The sequence below is a fragment of the Malaclemys terrapin genome, chromosome 6 (genome assembly GCF_027887155.1).
Source record: "Malaclemys terrapin pileata isolate rMalTer1 chromosome 6, rMalTer1.hap1, whole genome shotgun sequence".
NCBI classification, from domain to species: Eukaryota; Metazoa; Chordata; order Testudines; family Emydidae; genus Malaclemys; species Malaclemys terrapin.
The window spans coordinates 75550493-75573946 of NC_071510.1; the positions used below are offsets into that span (position 1 = coordinate 75550493).

At 36.4% G+C, this 23454-nt stretch overlaps 1 protein-coding gene across 3 annotated transcripts in view; it reads left to right on the forward strand.

Annotated features, from left to right (window-relative positions):
* FAM172A (family with sequence similarity 172 member A) overlaps window positions 1-23454 on the forward strand; it is a 350899-nt gene that overhangs the window by 162676 nt on the left and 164769 nt on the right. For all 3 annotated transcript variants that reach the window (XM_054031751.1, XM_054031750.1, XM_054031752.1), the window contains one exon: window positions 8991-9209. In XM_054031751.1, the coding sequence (XP_053887726.1) occupies window positions 8991-9209 (219 nt within the window). The remainder of the gene's footprint in view (window positions 1-8990; window positions 9210-23454) is intronic.

A 23454-nucleotide genomic window follows, 5' to 3' on the forward strand; every position in this document is an offset into this window, starting at 1 on the left:
ATACAGGATCCCAGGAGCGAAGGTTTCACTATCCTTTGATTTTAGCACTAGGATTCTACTGTGTAACATTCACATGAGACATTTTGAACTTTGGATGTTATAGTATGTTGTTTACATAGTTTCATCAGTACTTGTCAGTCTCTCTGCAGATTCTAAAAAACTTTTGGGCTTGAAGAGTGCTATCCTTTTAAGCATCATAAGACCAGCCTTCACATGATATTAATTTGCTAAGTATTTGTTGCAGATTTGTTGGCTTTTATACCTTGTCTGTTTTGCAGTATTTTGTGTATTAAGAAAAGTTAAGTGATCATAAATTCCTAAACAAGGAGTGTTTTAACGGTAGTACAATACTTCCAATATGTAAGTTTCACAAGGCATTTTTCATCAGTATGTTTAATTTAAAATGAAACTTAGTACCTGAAATATTTTTACTATATTTTATGTATACCAAAAGGTCACAGATGGTAGAAAGATTTGTTACCATGAGGTAGCGTAGCATTTTGTGATTACAAAATTAATCCGTTTCTAAATCTGTTTAAAGAGTTTTTTGCCATCTAATGAGCAATATAAATTATTAATATTTTCATGTTCTTAGGGACTTTCACAGCCATAATTTTACCAACACAGCTGTTTGACCCAGTGACATCATGTTTTGCATAATTTTGCATTTTAATGAGTTAGTCATTTAAAAGGTTACAAAGAAACCATAACTCATAAGTAATTAAATTATTTAGCAGAAGTATAAGAAGGTCTTTGACATAGGTCACTGTGGGAAGGAAAGAGCATAGATGTACTGAATTGCACCTGTTTATGAGAGGTAGGTGTGAGCCAGACACTTTACTCTTAGATTCCAAGTGATTTTTTTCCCCATATGGAAATGGCCAAATACATACAGCTACTAAAACAATTGATTTTTCTTTCATTGTGATAGAAGAGCTTTAGATTGTACTCATAAACAAAGCTTACCAATAAATGTGAGTTATCTTTCAAGGTCTGGGTATCTGCAAGATTTTGCCGAAAACATTGTGCATGAAATGCTTTCCCTTTAAACTACCAAACAAAAAACAATCTTAGACCTTCTAAGATTGGTGCTTAATCTTATTCTGTAATGGTTTAATGCAGATAAAAGGTGAACCAGGAGGACCTGCTAACTCAGATTACCCTTCTACAAGCGAAATATGTTATAAAGCCAGACTTACCTCTAAACCCACCAAAAAGATTTGTTGAACAGTTCACAAAAAAGCTGGCTTTAGAAAATGTTTTACACTATTACAGTAGGGGAGGAAATGAGGTATATCTTACTAGGATAAATCTAATTATAGCTTCTTGTGCTCCATCACTGTTTTTCAAAAAACAGAATATTAAAACTGTAATAGCTATATATATATATATGTGTGTGTATATATAGCTTGTGTAATAGTAGTATGTTTGCAGCAGGAAGTCAGAAAGACGTGCTCTGATATTCTGGTGAAGGAGGCAGAAGTTTTGATAAACTGAATTTGGACATGAGAACTCAGATTGTAAAGTGATGCGCACCTTTGAAATACCTTAGGTAGTTAGGAAGGATCCAGAAACTCTTGCATTTTAATCTCAGCTCTGCTACTACTTTCTGTGTAACTTTCAGAAAGTCACTTAACCTCCCTGGTTTAGTTTCCCTGTCTGTAAAATAGATCTAATAATACTCAATACTCATCTGCATCTTGTGCGGATTATTTACTTACTGTTCTGTTTGTTATATATTGCTTTGAAAATGTAAAGTGCTAAGTACCCTTTCCATTACAATCTTGATGGAGGTAGTTCTCTCACGGTAAATTCACAGCTACACAGAGGTCTTATACAAGATCTTGCACTCCACTTTATTGAAAGGAGAAAGGGAAATAGTTGCATGGAGGAGGGCATAAGGCCTGTGAAATATGGGCTCCCCGCACAGAGGGAACATACACCAGATCCAAATAAGATGGCATGGAGAGGGCTGTAGGGGCCTGGCCAAGGGAGTAACTACATGAATTCAGAGAACTGCAGGGGGAAGCAAGCACTATTCCAGCCTGAAATAGTGAGTGTGGAAGGTTTGTGTTGCAGCATTACAACCTATCTCAGTGTTGTTGGGCTGAATTCTGTCCCACTCAGCTTCCATAGAGCTCTTCCACAGAGTCCAAATTTCGCAATTAGGGGGTGCTGATGTGACTGAGGACAGTTCTATAAGAAGCAGTGTTTGATCAAGGAAATAATTATTTTAGATTAATTCATATTGAGTTAAGCATGTGTTGTAGAAATTTGGAAATTTCTCAGGTGTTTTACTTTCCATTGGAAATTAATTGTATACTCTAAAATGTGATAAAATGAGGCAATGATTGAAAAGGCACTGAAACTTCATATTAGGAATAGTGCATACAGTAGATCTCCATGAAGTTTGTGGGCATTCAGAAAAATAAAATGCTCAAAATATATAGAAAAGGCCTTGGTATGTCCAATTTTGGGTTCTGGAGTGCACATCATACAAAAGTTAGGGTTACAACGCTTACAAATAGAGGCATTTGAGACACTGATTATGGATAGAAGCAAACTACAAAATATTGCTTCTAGAGTTACCTACCTTATAAGTCATGTGTGTTCTGAGAACGAGAGGTGTAAAACTTCTCAAAAGTAGACTCAAAATACAATAAGTACCTGGTTTTTAATCTTGAACATTGTGATATCATTGATTTGTTTCATATAGTTGCATTAACACCAGGTTAGCAAATAACAAAGCAAAACACGTTAACTGAATAATGTATATTTACTAACATAAAGGTAGTGTATGGTAAAATAAGATGAATGCAATTCTTGATGCAAGTAGGTATGGACCAAATGCAATGAAGAATTAGAAGGCAGTAGTCAGAAAACGAAATGTAAGGTTTATTGTTTTATAGCTCTAATATCCATTAAAAGTTAGTAACACAGCAGGTGACTATGGGTAAGTGTAAACTGAATGTTTTGAAGTAAATAGCAGTTGGGTGACCTGGGATGACAGGGCTCTAGACAAGGGTATGTGTTTGTCAATATAGCCTACATGTTTTACAGACTCCTCAGGGAACAGGGGAAGATACAATTTCACCTTTTCTGTGCCAAAACATTTTAATTATATCTTCTTCCAAGTACAGCGGTTCAGTAACCAAGGAGCTGACATTGATGCATGTGTTGATAAAGCTGCAAACATTCAAAATGAGATTAACAAAGATTTTGAGGAAAGGGTGACAGCTAATTTTGCACAGTATTCTGCATCTAATTCAGGTCAGTGTAATGATAGAATATTTTATAACTGTTGTGTCATCCAAAGGGACTTTTATGATGTTTTGTTTTTGTATTTTGTGTGTATGAAAAGTAAAGTTGTAACATATCTTTCAAACAAGTTATAACTTTTTATTGAACATTAATTGGTTGTATCCATAAGCATTTTGAAAGAAGAAAACTAGCATTTAGAAGTAATTTTATACATGAATCAACCTTCATCAGATAATTGTTTTGTCTAATTCACCTTGTAAATGCTAACTTCAAGCAAGATGTGTAACAGAGCCAAACCAAATATTACAGAACCAAGTAATATTGCTTAGTACGTGCAAGAAGATCGATCAGAGAAAGTAATATTAAGTGTATTTAAATAATCAAACTGTAGTTTCTTTATGTTGTCTGAGACCTTTTGAGAACATCTCAGTGTATTTCTGTTCTATTCTCCTCTTTATTTGAAGGCAGCTGACATTCTTCTTTCACTTTTCTTTTTGTTTGTGAAATTTTCTTTTTTTTATCCACTCACTTCTCCATCTGCTTTCACTTTTGTTTGCTTGGGCCGTCTCTCATCCCAACTTGATAATGAGGAATGCGGTGTGACCCTGACCTCTATCAGCCCATTCATGACCTTCTGACTCCCCCACATAACCTTTGACCTTCTCTTTGACAGCTTGATTAATTACCCTGTGTTATGATTTATGAGTAAGTGCTATGTAAAAATAATAGACAACAGGTGGTCCTCTAAAAACTTTTTGTGGCATGTTTTCTTTTCCTGCCTAACTTGATGAGGTATTTTAAGTTGGGAACTTACTGGGACAATGTATGTTTGGCAGTAACACAGCATTTTTAGACACTTGGACACAGCACTGGAATCCAGGGAGCTAAGAGTTGAGGTGTAGCTGGAATGAAAATATTACAAAGTGTTAGCAGGGTGCAGTTGCCAAAATGCACATTGGGTGGAAACACAAAACGGAGTCAACTGACATTTCAGGCGTTTCAGTCTCAGGTCACGTCTTGAGAAAATTACTCAAATAATGGAGGGGGCATTTTTCAAGCTGAGCTGCATCTCCAACAGCTATGTTTACTTTAACGCTTCACTAGTGACTTCTGATTGGTTGTCATGACCTCATCCCACTGTTGCACCTAGGATGTTGTAACAATGACATATATGTACCCTTCTCATGAAAAAGATGGGAAATAAACAGAACATACATCTTTCAAAAAGATGAATGGACATTGCTATGTCCATTTTAACCATGGGCAGATTTAGTTTACAGACCTAAGCACTTTGAGTTGCATTTCCCTTGAGGATTAGCTCTGATCTTGTTGCAAATAGTCTAAATAGAATTCTGAACTTGAAAAATCAGATTGATAAAGCTTAGGAAAATGATCTCTTATAGATCCTTACTTACAGGCCGAAAAGATAGTTACATAGGTCAAGGGATTCCACTCTAGCCCCTGACCTCTCTGGTCACATATGGCATTCCATTTTGGTGGATTAATATGCAGGGCTGAATGCTTTCAGCTCATTATTCATTTAGCCAGCCACAAGAGATTTGAAAAGATTCAGAATTTACCTCAAATATTTTAGATTGCCTTTGACCTTACTATTGCTGACTAACAGGGTAAATTAACTTGGATATAACTTCAATTTCAAACATCTTGTGTAAAGTTCCAATAAAGGACAAAAGTATCATCCCATTTCATAGTGCTGTATTTTAGTGACTAGTGCACTTCTGAATCTATATGACTTTCATTGCCAAGCTTTCTTATTTATGATTTTTGTGCTTTCCAACACCTGTCTGCTTTCCCATTAGCAATCATCTGTTGGATAAATGATAAGTGAGCTATTATATATTTGTAACTGTATTTATAGACTCGAAACTAGAGCTTGCATGCAGTGCTCTTTTACAATTCTTAAACTTCAGAGAGCAGTTAGTTGTATGGACTATGAGTTCTTAACTTACCTTTCTGAAGCAATAGTGTTTGGGGAAATACCTATTAATATGCTGGAAATTTAAACCTACCTACTTTAGAGAAACTACAATTACATCCATTGAACTAAAGGATGAAGTTTACTTTTATCAATATCTGTCTTGATTATCACATCTAGTCACAGATGTACTATGTAAACAAACTTGGAGTTAATTAACTGCAACACATATATTTCTTCTCTCAGAGATATGGAAGTACATTAGGATTGGTTTGTAACAATCAGTTGAAGAACTGTGGGGATTATTCTGTTTTGAGACAGAAAAAAATTAGTCTAATTACAAATGCTTAAAATATAGCAGTTTACAAAGTATAACTTTGTAGTCAAAAATAACTTTTCAACAGCAGAGCAGTTTCTCCATTTGTATACAGCAGATATATAGAAAAAAGCTACTTCGACGTTATACACATGAATGACACATCTAACTTTTTACAAATGAACACAGCCTTAAGAAATTCTCCTAGAAACATGTATTTATTTAATGAAAGACTTCATCATGTCCAATATTTTAATAACACTACATATGCATCTAGGCTGAAAGCGAGATTAGTGTTTGCCTCTCTATTGATATTACAGTAAATGCTGGTTACACTTCTGAACAGGCTTTTTATAGAATATAATTTTAAATAGTAATTGTTCATCTTTGTTAAACAGGCATATTAATGATTTGTGATAAACTCTGCTGTGTATTATTAGTAGTTGATAAAGAATATTTTCAGTTTTTCAAACTACATGAAGTTCTGTCTGTTCAATTTTGCATTGACGTCAACATGTGTAACTCTATGGATATTTACAAGTCAGTGGAGCATTTAGCTCTTTGTCTCTACTTAAAATTTTCTGGTTGCACTTTTTTGTTTTAAATTTTAATAAGTGCATATATTTATGAAGTTTGATACTGCAAATGTGTGCTACTACTTATATAATTTTTCCAGATGTTGATGGATCCTAAGAAACACATTGTTTTCATAGGTCAGCAGCATGAGGGAGGCCTTTTACCTAAAGATGAGTATTCATTTTTGATGAAATAGGTTTGTACAGTGTAGTACAGCCTGATAGAGGTTAAATTCTGGTGCAGTTATAGATGCTACATTGTATATCCATATTATTTCATATGAGTGAGTATAGTATGTTAGCTCAAATTCTCTTGTTGATACCATTGTTTGTCTTATAATCACTTCAACCCAAGTTGTGAAAGAAAAATAGAAAATGTGGAATGAAAACATAACTTCTGATAAACAAAACAATATTAAAATAGAATCTTTATAACAGTAAGTTTTGAGACTTGTTTGGCAGATTATGCTAAGACTTAATTATTGTAGTGTTGCTCTAAGGAAAAGGCGGTTTGAAAAAGTACAAAAAAAATTAAAAATGTTCAGGGAGACATGTTATGCTATTTAAAATCTAATTGATAAAAAATCCTTTAATTGATTTATGTAGTAGTGAATTTAAAAATTGAATCATTTTTCATCTGTTGATGTCTCTGTGAAAAATTGACATTGTGTCCTCATAAAATTGGACAAATGACTCATGTAATTTTCAGTTACATAATCAATAACTTAGACAAATTCTGCTTCTTTGAAGATTTATGTGTCTGATTTGTGGCCAGTTTTTAGTGGATGTAGAGTTTCAAATTTCAGTAACAGTTATAAAACCACAATGAATACATGAATTTTGCATTTGGCTTTGTATAGAAAGCAAAAAGAATCAATACACAGAATGTCTGCACTCAAAATGAACAGATCAAGAAAATGGACAACAAACTAAAGCATTCTACACTGCAGGCTACAATCACCGAAGTACTTCATGTAGTTTGTTTTGAAAACTTCATCATTTCTTCCTACCATTTAGCATAGCACAAAAAGTGTACTTTCATATAACTCTCCTAATTCACTAATATTTTTACATAGGTTTACTAAAGCACTACTCTGTTTTGTGATGGGTTTATTTTAGATTTATAAACTTAAATTCATTTTTAAAAGTTGAAAAACATATTTAATAATAGTACAGTATTCTTTCTTCCTAGTTATAATATTAATAATAATGTAATGTATTAATTATTATAATATCCAGTTATGAAATAGCTGCATTTCAAATCTTCATGGTGGTTTGGTTTTTGTTGATTTTTCTGCAGGTTTTTTTTTTTTTTTTTTTTTTTTTTTTTAAGTTCAATTCACTCAGAAGAGAGGGCAGGGAAGAAACATGACAGGAGACCACTTACTCATGGTACAGAATCTAGTGAGGAGGCAATTTTCTCTTTGGCCTATGGTGACCTTTTTTGACTATGTTCCTTACACCAGAGACAGTGTACTGAATGCCTCTATTTCACCCTGTTTAGCAGAGTGCAGCAGTGTCCTTTAACTTAGTTTTGGTGGGAGGAGAAGTTATAGCAGAAATTTGAGAAGGGCGTGAAAAGTTGTACAGGCACAAGGAAGAGGGGTAGGAACTTCCTTCAAATGTGATTTTAATAACTAGTCGAGTGTGTCCAACTGTAGAAAATCACCAAGTGACAATCTGTCTACCTGACAGTGATTACAATGCGTTACAAGATTTTTGAATAGCTATACAGATTAGAATAAAGCAAGACCAAATAAAGTATCTTTTGTTGGTGTAGATTTGGTTTACTTTGGTCAACTAGGTATGTGGACTTGTTTGATCTTCTCACTTGGTCTGAATGTAAAATTAAAGTTTAACTAAAAAGGCAGAAATAATGTTGTTTTGATAACTAATTAATACAAAATATGTATTATTTATTATTATAAAGTTGTTGTTTATTATTAAGGAGTGTTTTATTTTTAATTGGAGCCCATTCTGTTAACTGTTTGTCCTTTTTCTCTTCCCTACCCACTTTTAAAATGCTTAATTCATAGAAATGTTACTATATTTCATTGATTGTCAGTATTTGAAACCTATTTTTAAATTACATAAAAACAAATAGCTGTTTCACTGAGAATTTATTTCTCTTACATAAATTTGTATATTCTTCAACAGTTCCATTTCTTGAAGCACAAAAATATAGCACAGATGTTTAAAATCATAATCTCCTACACAGCATAGTTTTTCTCTGGATTTGCAGAATACAATACATAACTTAATCCCAAAGAAGTTATAGTGCAGTTTTAAAGTGGTACTTAAAAGTCATTCTACCCTAACAGAGTTGACTTGTAAGCGGTATTGCTGAATCAGTGTTGATATTGATTCATGGTTACTGTCGCTATCAGTTTGTGCATCGTATGCTGGTGGTCAGCTAGACAAAAGGTTGTTACTATTTTAAGCTGTGCTGAATAGTTTCCAGAGATTTTATTTGAAAGATATCCATTCTATTGTAAAAGTTTTATTAGCTGGACATAAACTTTGTTAGTCATTATGTAGTGTTCTTATAATAGTTTTTAGTTCTAGTAGCTTTCCGATAAAATCATATAAAATAACATGTAGTTATGAATAACACCAACACATTTTGAACATTGTTTTTAAAAGGTGAAACAGGCAGGTCGTGTGGATATAGATGTAGAGATATATGTATCCACACACAGATACACATATCAATATATTTCCCCTTAGTTACAGAAATAAAACCCTATAGGTTTCTTAAAATATTACTATAAAATAATATACTTTTGTCCAATATGAAATCACTTTCATATATTTTTATTAAGAACAATAAAATTAATTGAAAGCAATTTCCAGGATTAAATCTTTCTGTTAATATTCTTTTATTTTGTCTTTTCTGAAACAGGAAGGCTATGGAGTAATAGTACTGAATCCCAATGAGAACTATATTGAAGTGGAAAAGACAAAAGCCCAAGTACAGCTGTCCTCTGATAGCTCAGATGAACCTGCAGAAAAGAGAGAAAGAAAAGATAAAATCCAAAAAGAAACAAAGAAGCGACGTGACTTCTACGAAAAGTATCGGAACCCGCAAAAAGAAAAAGAAACTGTGCAGTTGTATATTAGAGTAAGTTTGTTTAGTTTAATTTGCCTTTACTAAATACTAAATTATGTGCTGAAGTATTTTATATTTAGTATACATATTTACATTAAAAAATGGCTATGCTTTTTTTCTTTAAATATATAGACACACTACTCACTTATGTCTTAAAGAATTCATTTAAAATGAGTCACTCTTTCTTGTTTTGCTATTTTTTTGTCATGTATCGAATGGGAAGTTTTGGAAGAGCTGCAAATATTGCTTTCTGTTTTCAAAGAGGAACTTCAAATAAACCCCAAAGGAACATATTGTGTGTTACAAAAACTGATTTAAAGAAGACTTCGTAAAATGTTTTATAAGTAGATGTGTATATATAAGAAACACCTAATACAGCTTTGGTAACATATTAGCTACACAACATGTCATGCATGTATTTACAGCATTATGTTGTTGTCTTGTACTTGGGAGGCAGTAGTTATAGCCTAATAATTTTTAATATATTACCTGCTGAATTAATAATGTATTGTGCAAAATACTGGTGTTCATCTTGTGTGGTAGCAGTTTTACCCTCTAATGTATTGTTTTCATATGAGCAGCCATCCATTGTATTTCCGCTAAGCTTCTGAAGGCAGATAAAGGGAGAGAGTTATTAATATCTTAATAAATATTTAAGCTAGAATAGTTCAAGAATGGTGTAATGAGGAAACTCTGTCCCTTGCTCTTTTCTTACTCAGTGAACCTTTGCACTTTGTAATGCTAGCAGCATGGGATCGTTATAACAGTGCTACCCAAGGATTTCTAATTCTGCAGGGGGCACAAACAATATTATTTGCACTTTGACACATTCTTCTTCATATACATACTATGCATTATACATTCTAGACAGTCGTGCAATTTTCAAGGCCCTTATTATGAAAGTTAGCATTTTTATTCAACATTAAAACATGTCAGAAATGCCACAGAATGGTTAAAACAGTAAGAATTTGCATGCCATTCTGATGTGAAAAAGAGAAACATCCAACAAAATAGGTGTTAGAATCATTTTAATTTTGAACATGTTCTTGTTAATTAATTGTGCTTCAGCTATAACAGTGATTTTTAGCTTTACTACCTAGTTAAAAATTTTATACACTTGGCTTGGGAGAAGCATTAACAAACAAAAAATTATACCTTTTCAGGAAATAAACTATTTTCCTGAGTGTAGAAACAATAAGAACCTTTACAGATGTACGTAGAAAGCGACCAGAAGGACAGTACTTTTTATGAACTGTACCAATCTGCCAACCAGCCAATCCCAGCCTTTGAGAGAGGCAGCCTTATTCACAAAAAGGCAGCGTACACTGGTTGGGCCAGTTATCAAGCCTTACTCCAGCAATCCAGTGCTAGTATTAGGACTAAGATTACTTTTTAATGCAGTGATCCTTCCACATTTCTTTCCTATCTATGGTATCTTTCTACTTGTGGCTATTTTGCCTGATAGAACACACGTAGTGGTTTCATGAAGCCCTACGAATACGTAAAATGCAAGTTTTTGCACTGTTCTCTTTATCCAATGAAGACTTATTTCAAAGTTGAGTACTGAAATTCCCTTTTTTTAAGAATGGAAAGTAACAGCACAAGTCTTCATGTGCAGTGTACATTGCGGGCCCAGTTCTGTGCCTACTGAATTCACTGAGAGCAGGATAGACCAAAAGTATGCAAATGTCACCTGATGCTGTTGACTCTGAAATCTGAAAGGTTACTTCACATTTTCATCAATAGGCAACAATGCAGAGTCTTGTGAAATGAGGTAAAAGCACCTCTGGATTGTTACATACCTAGACAAACAATTTCAATTCTCTTGCCTATCAGCCTCGAAAAAAACTGAACAATCATTAGCAATAAAGAGCACCGTTTAGTCTATGGGATTTGGGGACCTCTAAAATACTATAGAGTGGTGATGTACTTCTACAGCACATATCAAAACATTTTTACAAACCTTAATTAAGCCTTATAGCACCCGTGTAAGGCAGGTAAGTATTTTTATATCTGTTTTGCCATTGGGTAAACTGTCACGGAGAGAGGCAAACTGTCACAGAGAGAGGGGAGATCCAAGATTAGTAAAGAAATAGGATTTTCTAACACTAGCCATGGTAAATAAGTTTACTGAAGTACAAACAGGTGTAAAAAGAAAAGACACATATCTGTTGTTGAAGGAAAATTTGTTTGCCAAATGCATTGGCAAAATTGATGAACTGTTAATTAGTGGGAATAGACAACCTCAATTATGATCTCTGGGTCGCTTAGACCAGTGGTTTTCAATCTTTTTTCATTTGTGGACCCCTAAAAAATTTCAAGTGGAGGTGTGTACCCCTTTTGAAATTTTAAGCACAGTCTGGGGATGCACTGTGGACCACAAGTTGAAAACTACTATTCTGTGGTAACAACCACCTTTCGTGGACCTCTTAGACATAGTTTGAGGACCTCAGGGGCCTGTGGACCACAGGTTGAAAACCACTGGCTTAGACCTACAGTGGCCTGATGAATAAGTGTTGGTTGAACAAATTAAAGCTGTCTGAGTGATGATTTAACTTACATAACCAGTATTGCTAAGATTTGGAAAAAAATTAACTTTGTTATTTGAGCTAGTTTCTTTCCCCACGACTTTTTAAAATGAACATTTCCTTCAAGTATTTTCTAATTTTTATTTCAAATAATGCAAATATGCAAGATACACGGGTATAAGTAAAAGCAGAGACCTAAACATTTAAGATTATCACAAAGTATAAAATATTTTACTTACCAGATGAATACAGATTGTGCACGACATTAAGAGTAGAGCATGAAAGATCAAAGTACTTATTGTTTCATGCTGTAAGTTTCCTTAACTATGAAATAATGTACTTGCTGGCATACATTATAGCTTGTTAAGGGGATTGATTTGGTCTGGGCAATAAACATCATGTCAGACATTATGGCAGGAAAACCTGCTTAATATGTTTTGTAATAAGACAGAATTTTTTGTTCTTGAAAACATCTGCCAACTGAATTCTAGAGTGAAGACAGAAAATGTCATCAATTTAGTAATAATCCTATAAATTTAGTTTCTTTTTCAGCAACACAAACCCAAGGCAAAAACTCCCTGATGATCAGCATTGACTATAATACTTTGTAAAATGATGAAACAAAGACATTTTACTTTCATATAATGTGTTAATTAATGCATAGTGAATTTTAATATTCTTACTGATCAGATTTTAACAAGCATATTGCCAACAGATCATTTTTTAAAAGCATCTGTTTTTTAATGTGTTGGATTGAAAATTGAGTCAAATAGCTAAATATGTACATACATACTTTTAAAAAACATATTTCCACCCCCTGCATATAGACTTAGTATTTTTCTTAGGCCACCAGAGGCTGCTGCTGTACATATTGGCTAATGCTTCCCCCAGAAACTTAGTACCCCAGCTTTTGTTAATTGCTGAGCTAAACTCAGAATGTGCTGGCCCCTAGCACAGCCTTTACCTATGCAAATGGGATATAGGCTTAAGTGTGACATTATCATTTCCTCCATCTCCCACTCCCTGCAGATTTCTACACTGAAAGTGTCTGTTCTATGTTGAAAGACACTCATAAATGTAAATCAGTAGTCGGCCCATGCTAAATATCATACCCGACATAAGTACATATGCAGCTGTGGATCATAAAACATTATTATAGGATACATGATGCACATACAGACCTTTCACAACAATATTACAATTTGTAATAGTATTCTGTATTAATGATCCATCAATTAAATGATGCTTTGATATAGTTTATTCTTTATTTATTATTTAGTATTTTTCTCCTTTTCTTAAAGAGTTTAAACTGACAAATATTCCATAACTATACCAAAGGAAGTAATATACGTGTTTAGTAAATTTAAACAAACTGATTTTTTCCATGGACCTGGACAAATAAAATAATATATACCAATATTTAGAATAAAAGTGGTAAAAAGACAGCAACTTTATTAATATAAAGTAAACACTTCAATCACTACAAATGAATGTCAGCAGGCAGGAAACCCTTGCAGGTAATTAGGAAAGGGCATGCTATTGCTGCTCATTGTTCTGTAAGAATGGCACAACACCCAACCAGCCACAAAGACATAGGTGCTTGTGAATACTGATATTTAAATGGCCAATATCTTTTACTGAGGAATTGGGCCCTTTTGTGGACAAACTCTCATCAGTCCCTACTGGCTATATTCATTTCTTCTCTGTGGAAGGAAGGAAGGCCCTGATCCGGTGAAGCACATAATTATGTGCGTAGCTTTAGGCACATGAATAGACCTATGAAAGTCAATAATGAATCTTTCATCACAGGACTATTCATGAGCCTAAAGTTGCATACATGCTTAACTGCTTTCCTAGATGGGGTCTGAATCTCTCTGCCTCCCATCCTTTACCAGGTATAAAAAGCAAGAAACATCATTCACTTATGTGGCCTAAAACACTGTCTGCCAGGATGAGTAAGCCAAAAACCTGGTGTCTTTAAAAATTATAGGAAAAGATATATAATTGCAGTGCAGTAATGTACAACAGTTACAAATAGAGAACATGTAATGCTCAGTGCAAAACTAATTTTATCCCAGCAGAAGAGAGACAGTGACATGCAAGCGCAGGCAAGCAACTCCTGAGAGGTCCAGTGACTTGCCCAATCTCACAAAAGTCTGTGGCAGAGCTAGGGCCCAGATCTCCTAAGTCCCACTCCAGTGTCTTAGCCAAAACCCCATCATTCCTCTTTTATAAATGCTTATTTTCAGAGGTTTTTGCTCTATGTAAAAGTGTGTGATTTTGGGGGAAGGGGGATGTATTTTTAAAACAAATTAGATTAGTGTTACTGTATTTAAATTTTAAAGCCCAAATACTCCCCTCCTCTTCAGTGAACCTTCTGCTACTTCTGTGGGACAGCAAAGCCCTTCAGTGAAAGGATTCGGAAGAAACTGATTATAAACTGTTGAAGTGTCTTTGTCCTTAGGTCCACCATTTAGGAACATTTGGCCTTAAGAGTTTAAAAGAAGAGAAAATGTATGTGAGTGTACAGACACAGATAGCTTTCAGACTCCTACAATAACTTCTGTGTAACTGAAAAAGTTCATAGCAGTTCATTCTGTAGATACCAGGTTTATAAATACATTAAATAAATATGTAATCAAATTATGTATATTTTAAACATTTAATAATATAGAATTATTTATAATTTGGATGTTTTTGCACATATCATATCTATTGAAATTATGCTTTTTAATAAATATTGATATAGTAAGGGCTCGTTCCTAGTCTTGCATCTACTAATCTAGAATAGTTGCATTGGTCCTCTTTTCCCTAAGCAAGAGGGAGATCAGAAAAGCAGATTATCACAGGAGGAAGATTTTTGCATCTCTGGGAGAGTGATACTGACTCCTTACTCTGCAGTACCCTCTCTTTTGTTCTGCATTTCACAAGTGCAGCTAATCAAAGAAGAGGAATAAATCAGGGCCATCCAGCTTTCCTGGCTATCAAACACTTCATTTCATGATACTGGCAAACCATGTATTGTTAGATCAGGCTCCTAAAATATGAGGCAAGCGGTATGAGCTTCCAAAGGAAAAATCAGCTTGCATCTCTACTCCCACCATGAGTTCGACAGTACTCCTGTTGTTCTAAAAAATCATCTACTTTTATAGGTCATCCAAGTCATCCTTCCTTTCCCTCAAGATTCAGGCTAAATAAAACTGGGGACTTAGTGAGCCCAGTCATAAAGAAAACTGGCTCAGCAGAAAGCAGACCCACTCGTTCAAGACAAAGGTGAATAAAATTATTCAAACTTCTTACGTTCAGATAGTGCCGATCTTTGATTATAGAACCATAGAAGTTACAGACTGAAAAGGCCTCTTAGGTCATTAGTCCATCCCTCTGCCAGTGCAAATTGTTCCCTACAGGTATTCTTTATCATTTATCCAATAGACTCAAAAGGGTAATATCCTTTCAATTAATATCCAAAACAAGAATAATAACTTTTCACTTTCCCCACACCCTAAACATAAACACACACATACTTCTATATATTTTGATTCTCAGATTGTTGTGGAGTTGGAAAATCTGGCTAAAACGAAGATCTTAGTAGGAGGTCACAAGGAAACATCCACCCCTACAATAAACTTGAACTTTCTGCTCAGACTTTCTCAGCTGGGAACCAGTTAGCCATAACAATCTAGAGCTGCTTAATATAACTTGTCTGATGAGAAGTTAGTAACCTTATAACTTTACTTTGAGTCATACACTAGTCTATATTTGCAGTAGTGACTTGGCTGTCTTTGGGTCTGATTCTTTGGTTAGGCCAAGCTAGACTCCGCACAGGATCCAAGAGAGCACTTTTTACAACCCCTAATTCTTCAATTCAAGGGCCAAATTGGATCCTGATGTAAATTAAAGCATCCTCAGACCTCCTCTAAGTTGTACCTGGCTGCCTGTTGTCCTGAAAGGTCTTTTGGTAGCTGGAGACGGCTGGGGTGCAGAGGCATTCCAACATATCGCTCTATGCTAGGGACCATGAGTGATGTGTTGTACTGTGCCACTTGTGCTTGCAATGTGCACAGTTGTTGTAAAATATGGTTTTAAATAAGGTAGCAAAGCAGTTAAACTTTGGTCAATTAATGGGGCTCAGTAACTCCAGCCAGGACAATACCTGCAGAACCCAAAACTTCAGTTCTTCTGTTCAGTCTTCAACAGTTTAAAATTGCTCCTATGGGGATTCTTTGCACTGAGAAGTCACTGGCAATTTAGGGTTCTTGTGTTAGTCTGGGTCATAGCCCCTTGTACTTCAACAAGATAATGGTGTCCTGACCCCTGCTATCTAGAAAAATGATCTCTTATCTATTTGTAACTTATCAGTTGATTAATCTAGGTGAAATCAGGTAGGGATGTGGACCATGAAGTAAGCAGCCTTCAGTTGCTTTTGGACGTATGTTAGATGGGTCAAAATATCTCCTACTTTCCCTCTAAAGAACTGATCTACTTGAAAGTAAGATTTTAAATTCATAGGTATGAACCAGAAATAGTGAAGCTGCACATTTATATAATTGATCCCAGTCAATTGTATGGACATGTCTTCGGGCACTAGGATAATGACAGCTTGCATAGAAGTGGCTCCTGGAGCTAGTCTTTACTCTGGCTTTTGAGCCATAGGTTGTCTCAGGAGTGGAACTCGTGCACCTGTAATTAAACCAACATCTTCAAGTCTTTTTTCACTTAAGCTGCAGGTTGAAAAGATTTGCCACAGTTCCTCCTCAACATCTCTCTGGGATGGGGACATTAACAGACACAAATCTGACAAGATGGGGAATGTGTGTTTTGGCCACCATGTGGCGCAGTATTGATGGATCCAAGAGAGGTCACTTGGAGATCATAGCAGTTTGAATTTCTTTCTGCCACTTTGTCCATCCCTGATGGGAAAATTGTGAGAAGCCTAGATACTATGCTGATTGGCACTTTGAAAATACCTGGCTAGAGATTAAATGAATAGTGTGACTGTGATTTGCCTATATCAACAACTGGGAGGAAGCAGATCAAGGAGCAGGAGCAGCTCCAATACCTTCTTCCGGACCTAGAGAAATCTTCTCAACTTTCAGACATTCAGATTGCAGGATTGTTAAACTCTATAGTGGATTATCTGAGCCCCAGCCAGATACAAAATCCACTGCTAAAGAAGAATTATCGGTAGTTAGTGTTCCTTATATTCTGACAGAAGTGATGGTCTCCCTAAATGGGACCTAATGGCCATCCACATTAAAAACTAAAGTCGTAATCTTATTGTCCAGGTAACTCAGAGGAGGGTCCTGCCATTTGTCTTTTTGTTCTTTTTCTATTCTGGACAAGATGCTTTTGAAAATAATGAGGTCTGAGGCAAAGGTCAGCTCAGTGATTTTTGAACTGTACAAGGCAGATGGGTTTAGCAAGGAGCACAGGAGCGTATGCTGTACATGCTTTACAAGGTTGGTGCAACAAATAAGGGGGGGTTCTCTACCTGGGAGCACTCACAAGGAATTTTGTTGGTTAGGATTTGTCCTGAAGGCTCCAGCTGCTGTGTTACCCCTTCCTCCGGTCCCCAAGGGCATAATCTAGTTCCAAATAGGGTTAAATCTGAACTGATCTGTAGAAAAATGGGCTGTCCCATTACCAAAAATTTTAAACGGCCACCTGTAAATCCTTCACACTTTCACCACGTTTTTTTAGTCGAACCACCCAGTAGTCATCATTATTGAAAATTACTTTTGGCCTTATAGTGCTGTGTTGTGAACTTCTGATGTTTGGCGATTGCCACTTAAAATTCAGCAGTTCTAGATCACAAGAAATAATCTAAATATATGAGAAAAACAGTTTTAATCTGAATTTACTCTGCTGTGAAAAACTTTGATTGGGGGTTGTGATTTACTGGAGTCAGTCTCCAGAGGTAAGTACTGTTCATCTGTCATGCCAGAAGAACTGTTTTAAATTAAGGGATTCAGATATAGAAATGGATTTCCAGGAAACAAATATACCATATTGCTTAGAGATGCTGAAAAATCACTCTTTCTAAACACATATTATTTGTTTAAAAAAAAATTAGAGGGGCTGGATAATAGGTATCATGGTTGTGCCCTTGGCATCTGGAGGATGACAGCATTTGTTCAGTGGTGAGAAAAGAATGCAAGCTTCCTGAGAACAGGTGCACATGCTACAGTAAATTCCAGGATGTCAACGACCTCCCCACCCCCCATTTTCATAAAATGTGCCACAGAGAACAAAGTGCAAAACTGAAAAAGGCACATTTCATTTGAAAACAAATTTCAACTTTTGGAGCATAGGAATTGTCATAACAGGTCAGACCAATGGTCCATCCAGTCCAGTAACCAGGATACAACAGTGGACATTATCAAATGCATAAGAGGGAAGTGCAGGAAACCCTGAAGTGGGCAATTATAGAATCACCTGCCAAGAGGGAAATATTCTTCCTAACCATTTCAGTTAGAGGTTGGCTTATAACTTGAATCATAGGGGGTTATATCCCTTCTAATTTTTTTTATTGTGTAAATCCTTACTAATTAACTCTGGAGGTTCTCATCATTCAACTTTTTTTTTTTAAATCATTGGTCTCCTTCAGAAAGAGTTTAACTTGTCAGTCTGCTTATTACTGCCTCTGTTGAGGAGAAAGGCCTTTGTAAAAGACCTATGTGTTATATTGAGCTCTAAAGGAAAAAAAGACATGAACTCAGTTCTGACCCTGCCTTAGTGAATTCCATAGCTGGTCACCCTTCACCAAAAATACCTTGTCCTCAGTGGCAGAGCTTTGGCCTGGGTACCGTCAACTTCTTTGTCTTGTGGATCTTAGTATTCTTCATGTTGTGTGGAGAAAGAAGCAGTTTTAAAGGTAGTCTGGCCCTTGCCCATTGAGGCCTTGAAGATGAGGAATTTAAATTGGATCTGGTAATGAATGGGGAGACAGGGCAGTCTGCAGAGCACAAGGCTGATATGCTCTCATCTACCTATTCTCTCAAGAGACATATCACTGCGTTTTAGACCAGCTGCAGATATTCATATTTGCTCTGAGCTCTTTTTCTCCACTTTTTAGCTTGCATTCCTTGTTAAGCATACAAGGAACACTAAACAGAGGCCTGGAGTCTATCAAGGGAAAACTTAAGGCTTCTTTGTTCCTGTTTTAATTTAAAATGTCTACCTATTCAATTGTTGTTGCTAGGGATTGTATCACTTTCATGGGCCCCCATCATACCGTTTTTTGAAGCTCCTCTGACAGAAATGGTGATCAGTTAGTTTACATTCAACATAACCCCAGTGAAATGCTTGTCAGTTCACTCCCACCATGTCTTCTTAGAACTCAAATAGTATAGGCAGTTTTCTGATACGCTGCTGCATTATCATGACTAAAATTATATCACAGGATTCAGGACCAGTGGGTATGATAGATTACTATGTCATCACCACTGAATCACTTGGACAAAACTGGACAACCAAAGGATAGATGTGTAATTTAACACACAGCACTATGGCAATTACCTAATCAGTGCGGGTGGCTTCCTGAATAGTTAATCATTCTACATTTTTTCTGTGCCGCAATATCGACATCCAACAAAATGAAATAATTCAGGGTTTAAACAAACTGTGTCTTTCCAGGCCTCTCCCACTGCAGAATTCTCAGTGTCTCTGTTTTTTCTTTCGTTAAAAAAAAAAAAAAAAAATCTGAATTGGATCCACAATGCTTCATGTCCCTTAAAGTGGGAGGGATCAGTGGCAGCTTCTCTTTCCAAACTGGAGAAATGTCTTGCAACCATACTTCTTTAGAACTTTAATTTTAACATTTAACGCTCTCTCTTTTTCTATGTGGTTATATGCCTTGGTCATGTCTTGCAATATAGACTTTTTATCAATCCAAACTGAAATATATTTTCTTTATAATAAAACAAACATTTGAATTTTCTGAGATTAAATTATTTTAGTGAGTTTTCCAATAGATGGCACTGCTGGGAATGAAACCACTGGGTGAGCTAATGCAGCTCTAGTTCCTAACAGAATAGCTGGGACTTTTAACAGTTTATAGATTTTACAGGAAAACAGTATTCATCACAAGTTTGGGAATGCTTGGTACTGTCGGCAAAAGTGCAAATATACCAAATAGGTTGCTCAAGAAGTGTGGAAGGACTCTGCTATTAAAGCTTTTGTCAAATATATGTGGTGGTGCTTTTATTAGTGATAATCTGTCGGAACAATTAAACTATCAGTTAGAGATGGGGATTGCGCATCAAGATAGAATGGAGCCCAGTTGCTTCTCTAGTTGAGATAGCATATAACAGCAATGGCTCTCCATTTGGTGTCAGAATATGCTGAACTATTTTGAAGTACAGTATATTCAAACACTGTGTCAAACTTTTATATTGCAATTTAATTGATTAATGAAAATTCTGCTCTAAATTCTTAAGCTGCGACTCTAAAGATCACAAAGTTGTATTAATCTAATACTTTAGCTTTAAATGTGTCTCTCTTGAGTTAGGAACCGAATAGGGTAGTGTCCTGTCCCAGAAAGCATATTTTAAAACTTCTGGTTTTGTATAGTGTCAAAGTATTTTGTGTTGCTCTAAAATGTTTGAAACTATTTTTGATCAGTTATTGGTATAATATGAAAACAAAAGCAAAATGGATTACATATTTTGTTATAATTATTTATTATGCACTTGGGGGTCTGGAACTTGGGATAAGAGAGAGCCAGATTGTGGAAGGAGGCAAGAAGGAGGGAATGCAGAAGAGAGCTTGCAGACAGGACTACAGCAATCTGCAGGATCTGCAAATGCCCATACCATCCCCTAATTAACCAAAGTCCCCATTTCTGAGAATTCTGAGCCTCCTTTGAAACCCTGGCTAACAATTTCCTCCTTTCCCATAGACTTTGGTATCCAGTCATGTACTAGAGCCAAAGAAAGACAAAGGTTAGTCGTGCAGAAGATATACAAGGGAGTTGCTAGGGTTCAAAGGCAACCCTGCCCCAGTATGTTTCAACAGCTCCAGAAGCCAGTAAAACCCTATAAGTTGGAGGGGATTTTTTATAGTACAATAATGCCTAGGGGCCCTAATTATGGACTAGGGACCCATTGTGCTAGGCACTGTACGAACACATAACAAAAACAGTTCTTGCCCCATGCATTTGTAATTTAAGTATAAGACATGAGAGAACAAATGGATACAATGAACAGATGGCAGCACAAGGTGATGAGACAAAACTGGTCAGCATGAGACGCAGCGGTCACAGCATACCAGCTGCCTAACCATTGATGAATTTTTTGTAGCCATTGCATAGAGAGAAGTTTTAAGGTGGGATTTGAAGGTGGGCAATGAGAGATGGCTGTGTGGATGTTTACGGGAAACTCCTTAATTGCATGAGATGTGGCTAGGCAGAAAGTATGAAGGTGTTTGTTGAAAACTTAACAAATAAACAATGAAGGCTAGCACCATTGACTTCATGGAATTGGGTGGTCAATGTCTCAGTAGCATATAAAAGATGATGAGTAGGGAAAAGGGCAGGCCCAGATTAACCAATATGCAGGGCATTGTGAGGGGCACTCCTGCATGATGTGGCTAGAGCCAACAGGCCAGAGAGGGGAGCTGGGCCAGCCCGACAGGAAAGGAGTCACTGCAGGGTGGGCCCCCTCCCCTGGGCTTTCCACTCCCCAGGGACAGCAACTGACATCCCTTCCCTTCCCCCCCCCCCCCTTCTGGGCTTTTCACTGCCCTGGGATAGATAGGACCTGACTCCCCTGAAGGCTCCCAGTCCCCCAGGCTGGGTCCCTAACCCCCCCTGGAACACGAAAGGTGAGGGGGTCCCCAATTGTCACAGTGCACAGGGCCCCAGCATTTTTAAATCTGGTATTGGCTAAGGGCTTTAAAAACAAAGATGCGTAGTTTGTGTTTGTGATGGAGAAGTGGGAACCAGTGGAGTGACACAAAGAGGATTGAACTCCAAGGAAAAGGCAGGAAGCCAACTGTATCTGCCTCATACTGTTTCTTCTTTGGCCTGCATGGCTGCCTGCCCTTGGTATCTCTCATTTGCTCCTGCTCTCTGTGTTGATATACAATTGTATTTCTCTGGTCTCATGGACAATGCAAGTTCAGCCTCTAGAGAAAGGTCTAGAAGACATTGCTATTTGGATGTGGCAGAGCAACCTTGTCTTCAACCCTGGGAAAACAGAAGCCTTGCTGCTAGGCCTAGGCTGCTATTATAAAGATATTTCTTTCTCTTCGTATTCTTGTTTACTGTGGGCAGTCTTTTGAAGTTAGTGAGTCACGCAAATAAAGAATTTTGGTGTTAATCCGACCACACTTTTACCATAGAAAGCTCTGTTTCAAATTCTATAATTAGGTTGGTCTGTGGCCTTATTTATCCCATGACAAATCTGTTCTCTTATTTATTCCTTCTTGCAGAGTGTCCCCTGTGAATCTTAGTTACTGTAATTTCTTCTTAAAAGGATTTCTCTTTTGCTAGCAAAATGAATATGTTTGGTGATAGGAGTTACTCACATCATTAATTTCTGTGTTATTTACACTGGCTGCCTAGAAAGGGGTGGGTTGATTTTTTTTTTTTTTTAAAGCCTTTAATGGTAAAGGCCTTAGCTCTTTGAATCTTGGCCTGCTGTCAGACACCACTCACTGTTTAGGAATCTCACTATTGTGTATTAAGTGGGCAATTCAGCTTTTGCTGTGATGGATCTTTTTATGCATGGAATTTGCTCAGACCATTTCAGCCCAGTTTTAGAAAGACCTCTTAAAGATCTTTAAAAGTTGACTGTTGTCTCTGTGTTCATTACATCCTTTTACCTGTTCTGTTCCCTTTCCTTTCCTGAACTGCCCCAAGGAGTGCTTTTGTTAAGCTTTTAGAGGATGATCTTTTAATATTTTTAAATTATTTTTATTCTGATGTACATTAGCATATGCACTTCAGCACTGAAGTATGGCCTTTTACAAATGATTATACAATTTTATTGTATTAATAGTGGGGATTGCTAGACAGTCACATTGAGGAATAAAACGGTCATAGGCTTCAACTGCTGTTGTGTTAGTGTGATCTAACAGAGAATACAGTACCTTGCCATATGAAATATTCTTTTCAGCAAACTTTATCTCCCTAGCTACACACAGATATAGCGACTGAGCTAAATTCAGCTCTGCCAGACGCCTACAAGGGAGGCTGCAGTAGCAGAAAGCGGCTGCCACCCTATCTCTGTTGGAATAGCTCGTGGGGGGCTGTATCCCAAAAAGTGGTCAGTGGTCAGGGAAGAGATATGGCATGGCATGGAGATGTCTCAGATTTAGTGAAAAGAAGAACAGGAGTACTTGTGGCACCTTAGAGACTAACAAATTTATTAGAGCATAAGCTTTCGTGGACTACAGCCCACTTCTTCGGATGCATATAGAGTGGAACATATATTGAGGAGATATATATACACACATACAGAGAGCATGAACAGGTGGGAGTTGTCTTACCAACTCTGAGAGGCCAATTAATTAAGAGAAAAAAAACTTTTGAAGTGATAATCAAGCTAGCCCAGTACAGACAGTTTGATAAGAAGTGTGAGAATACTTACAAGGGGAGATGGATTCAATGTTTGTAATGGCTCTAATAAATTTGTTAGTCTCTAAGGTGCCACAAGTACTCCTGTTCTTCTTTTTGCGGATACAGACTAACACGGCTGCTACTCTGAAACCTGTCAGATTTAGTGCAT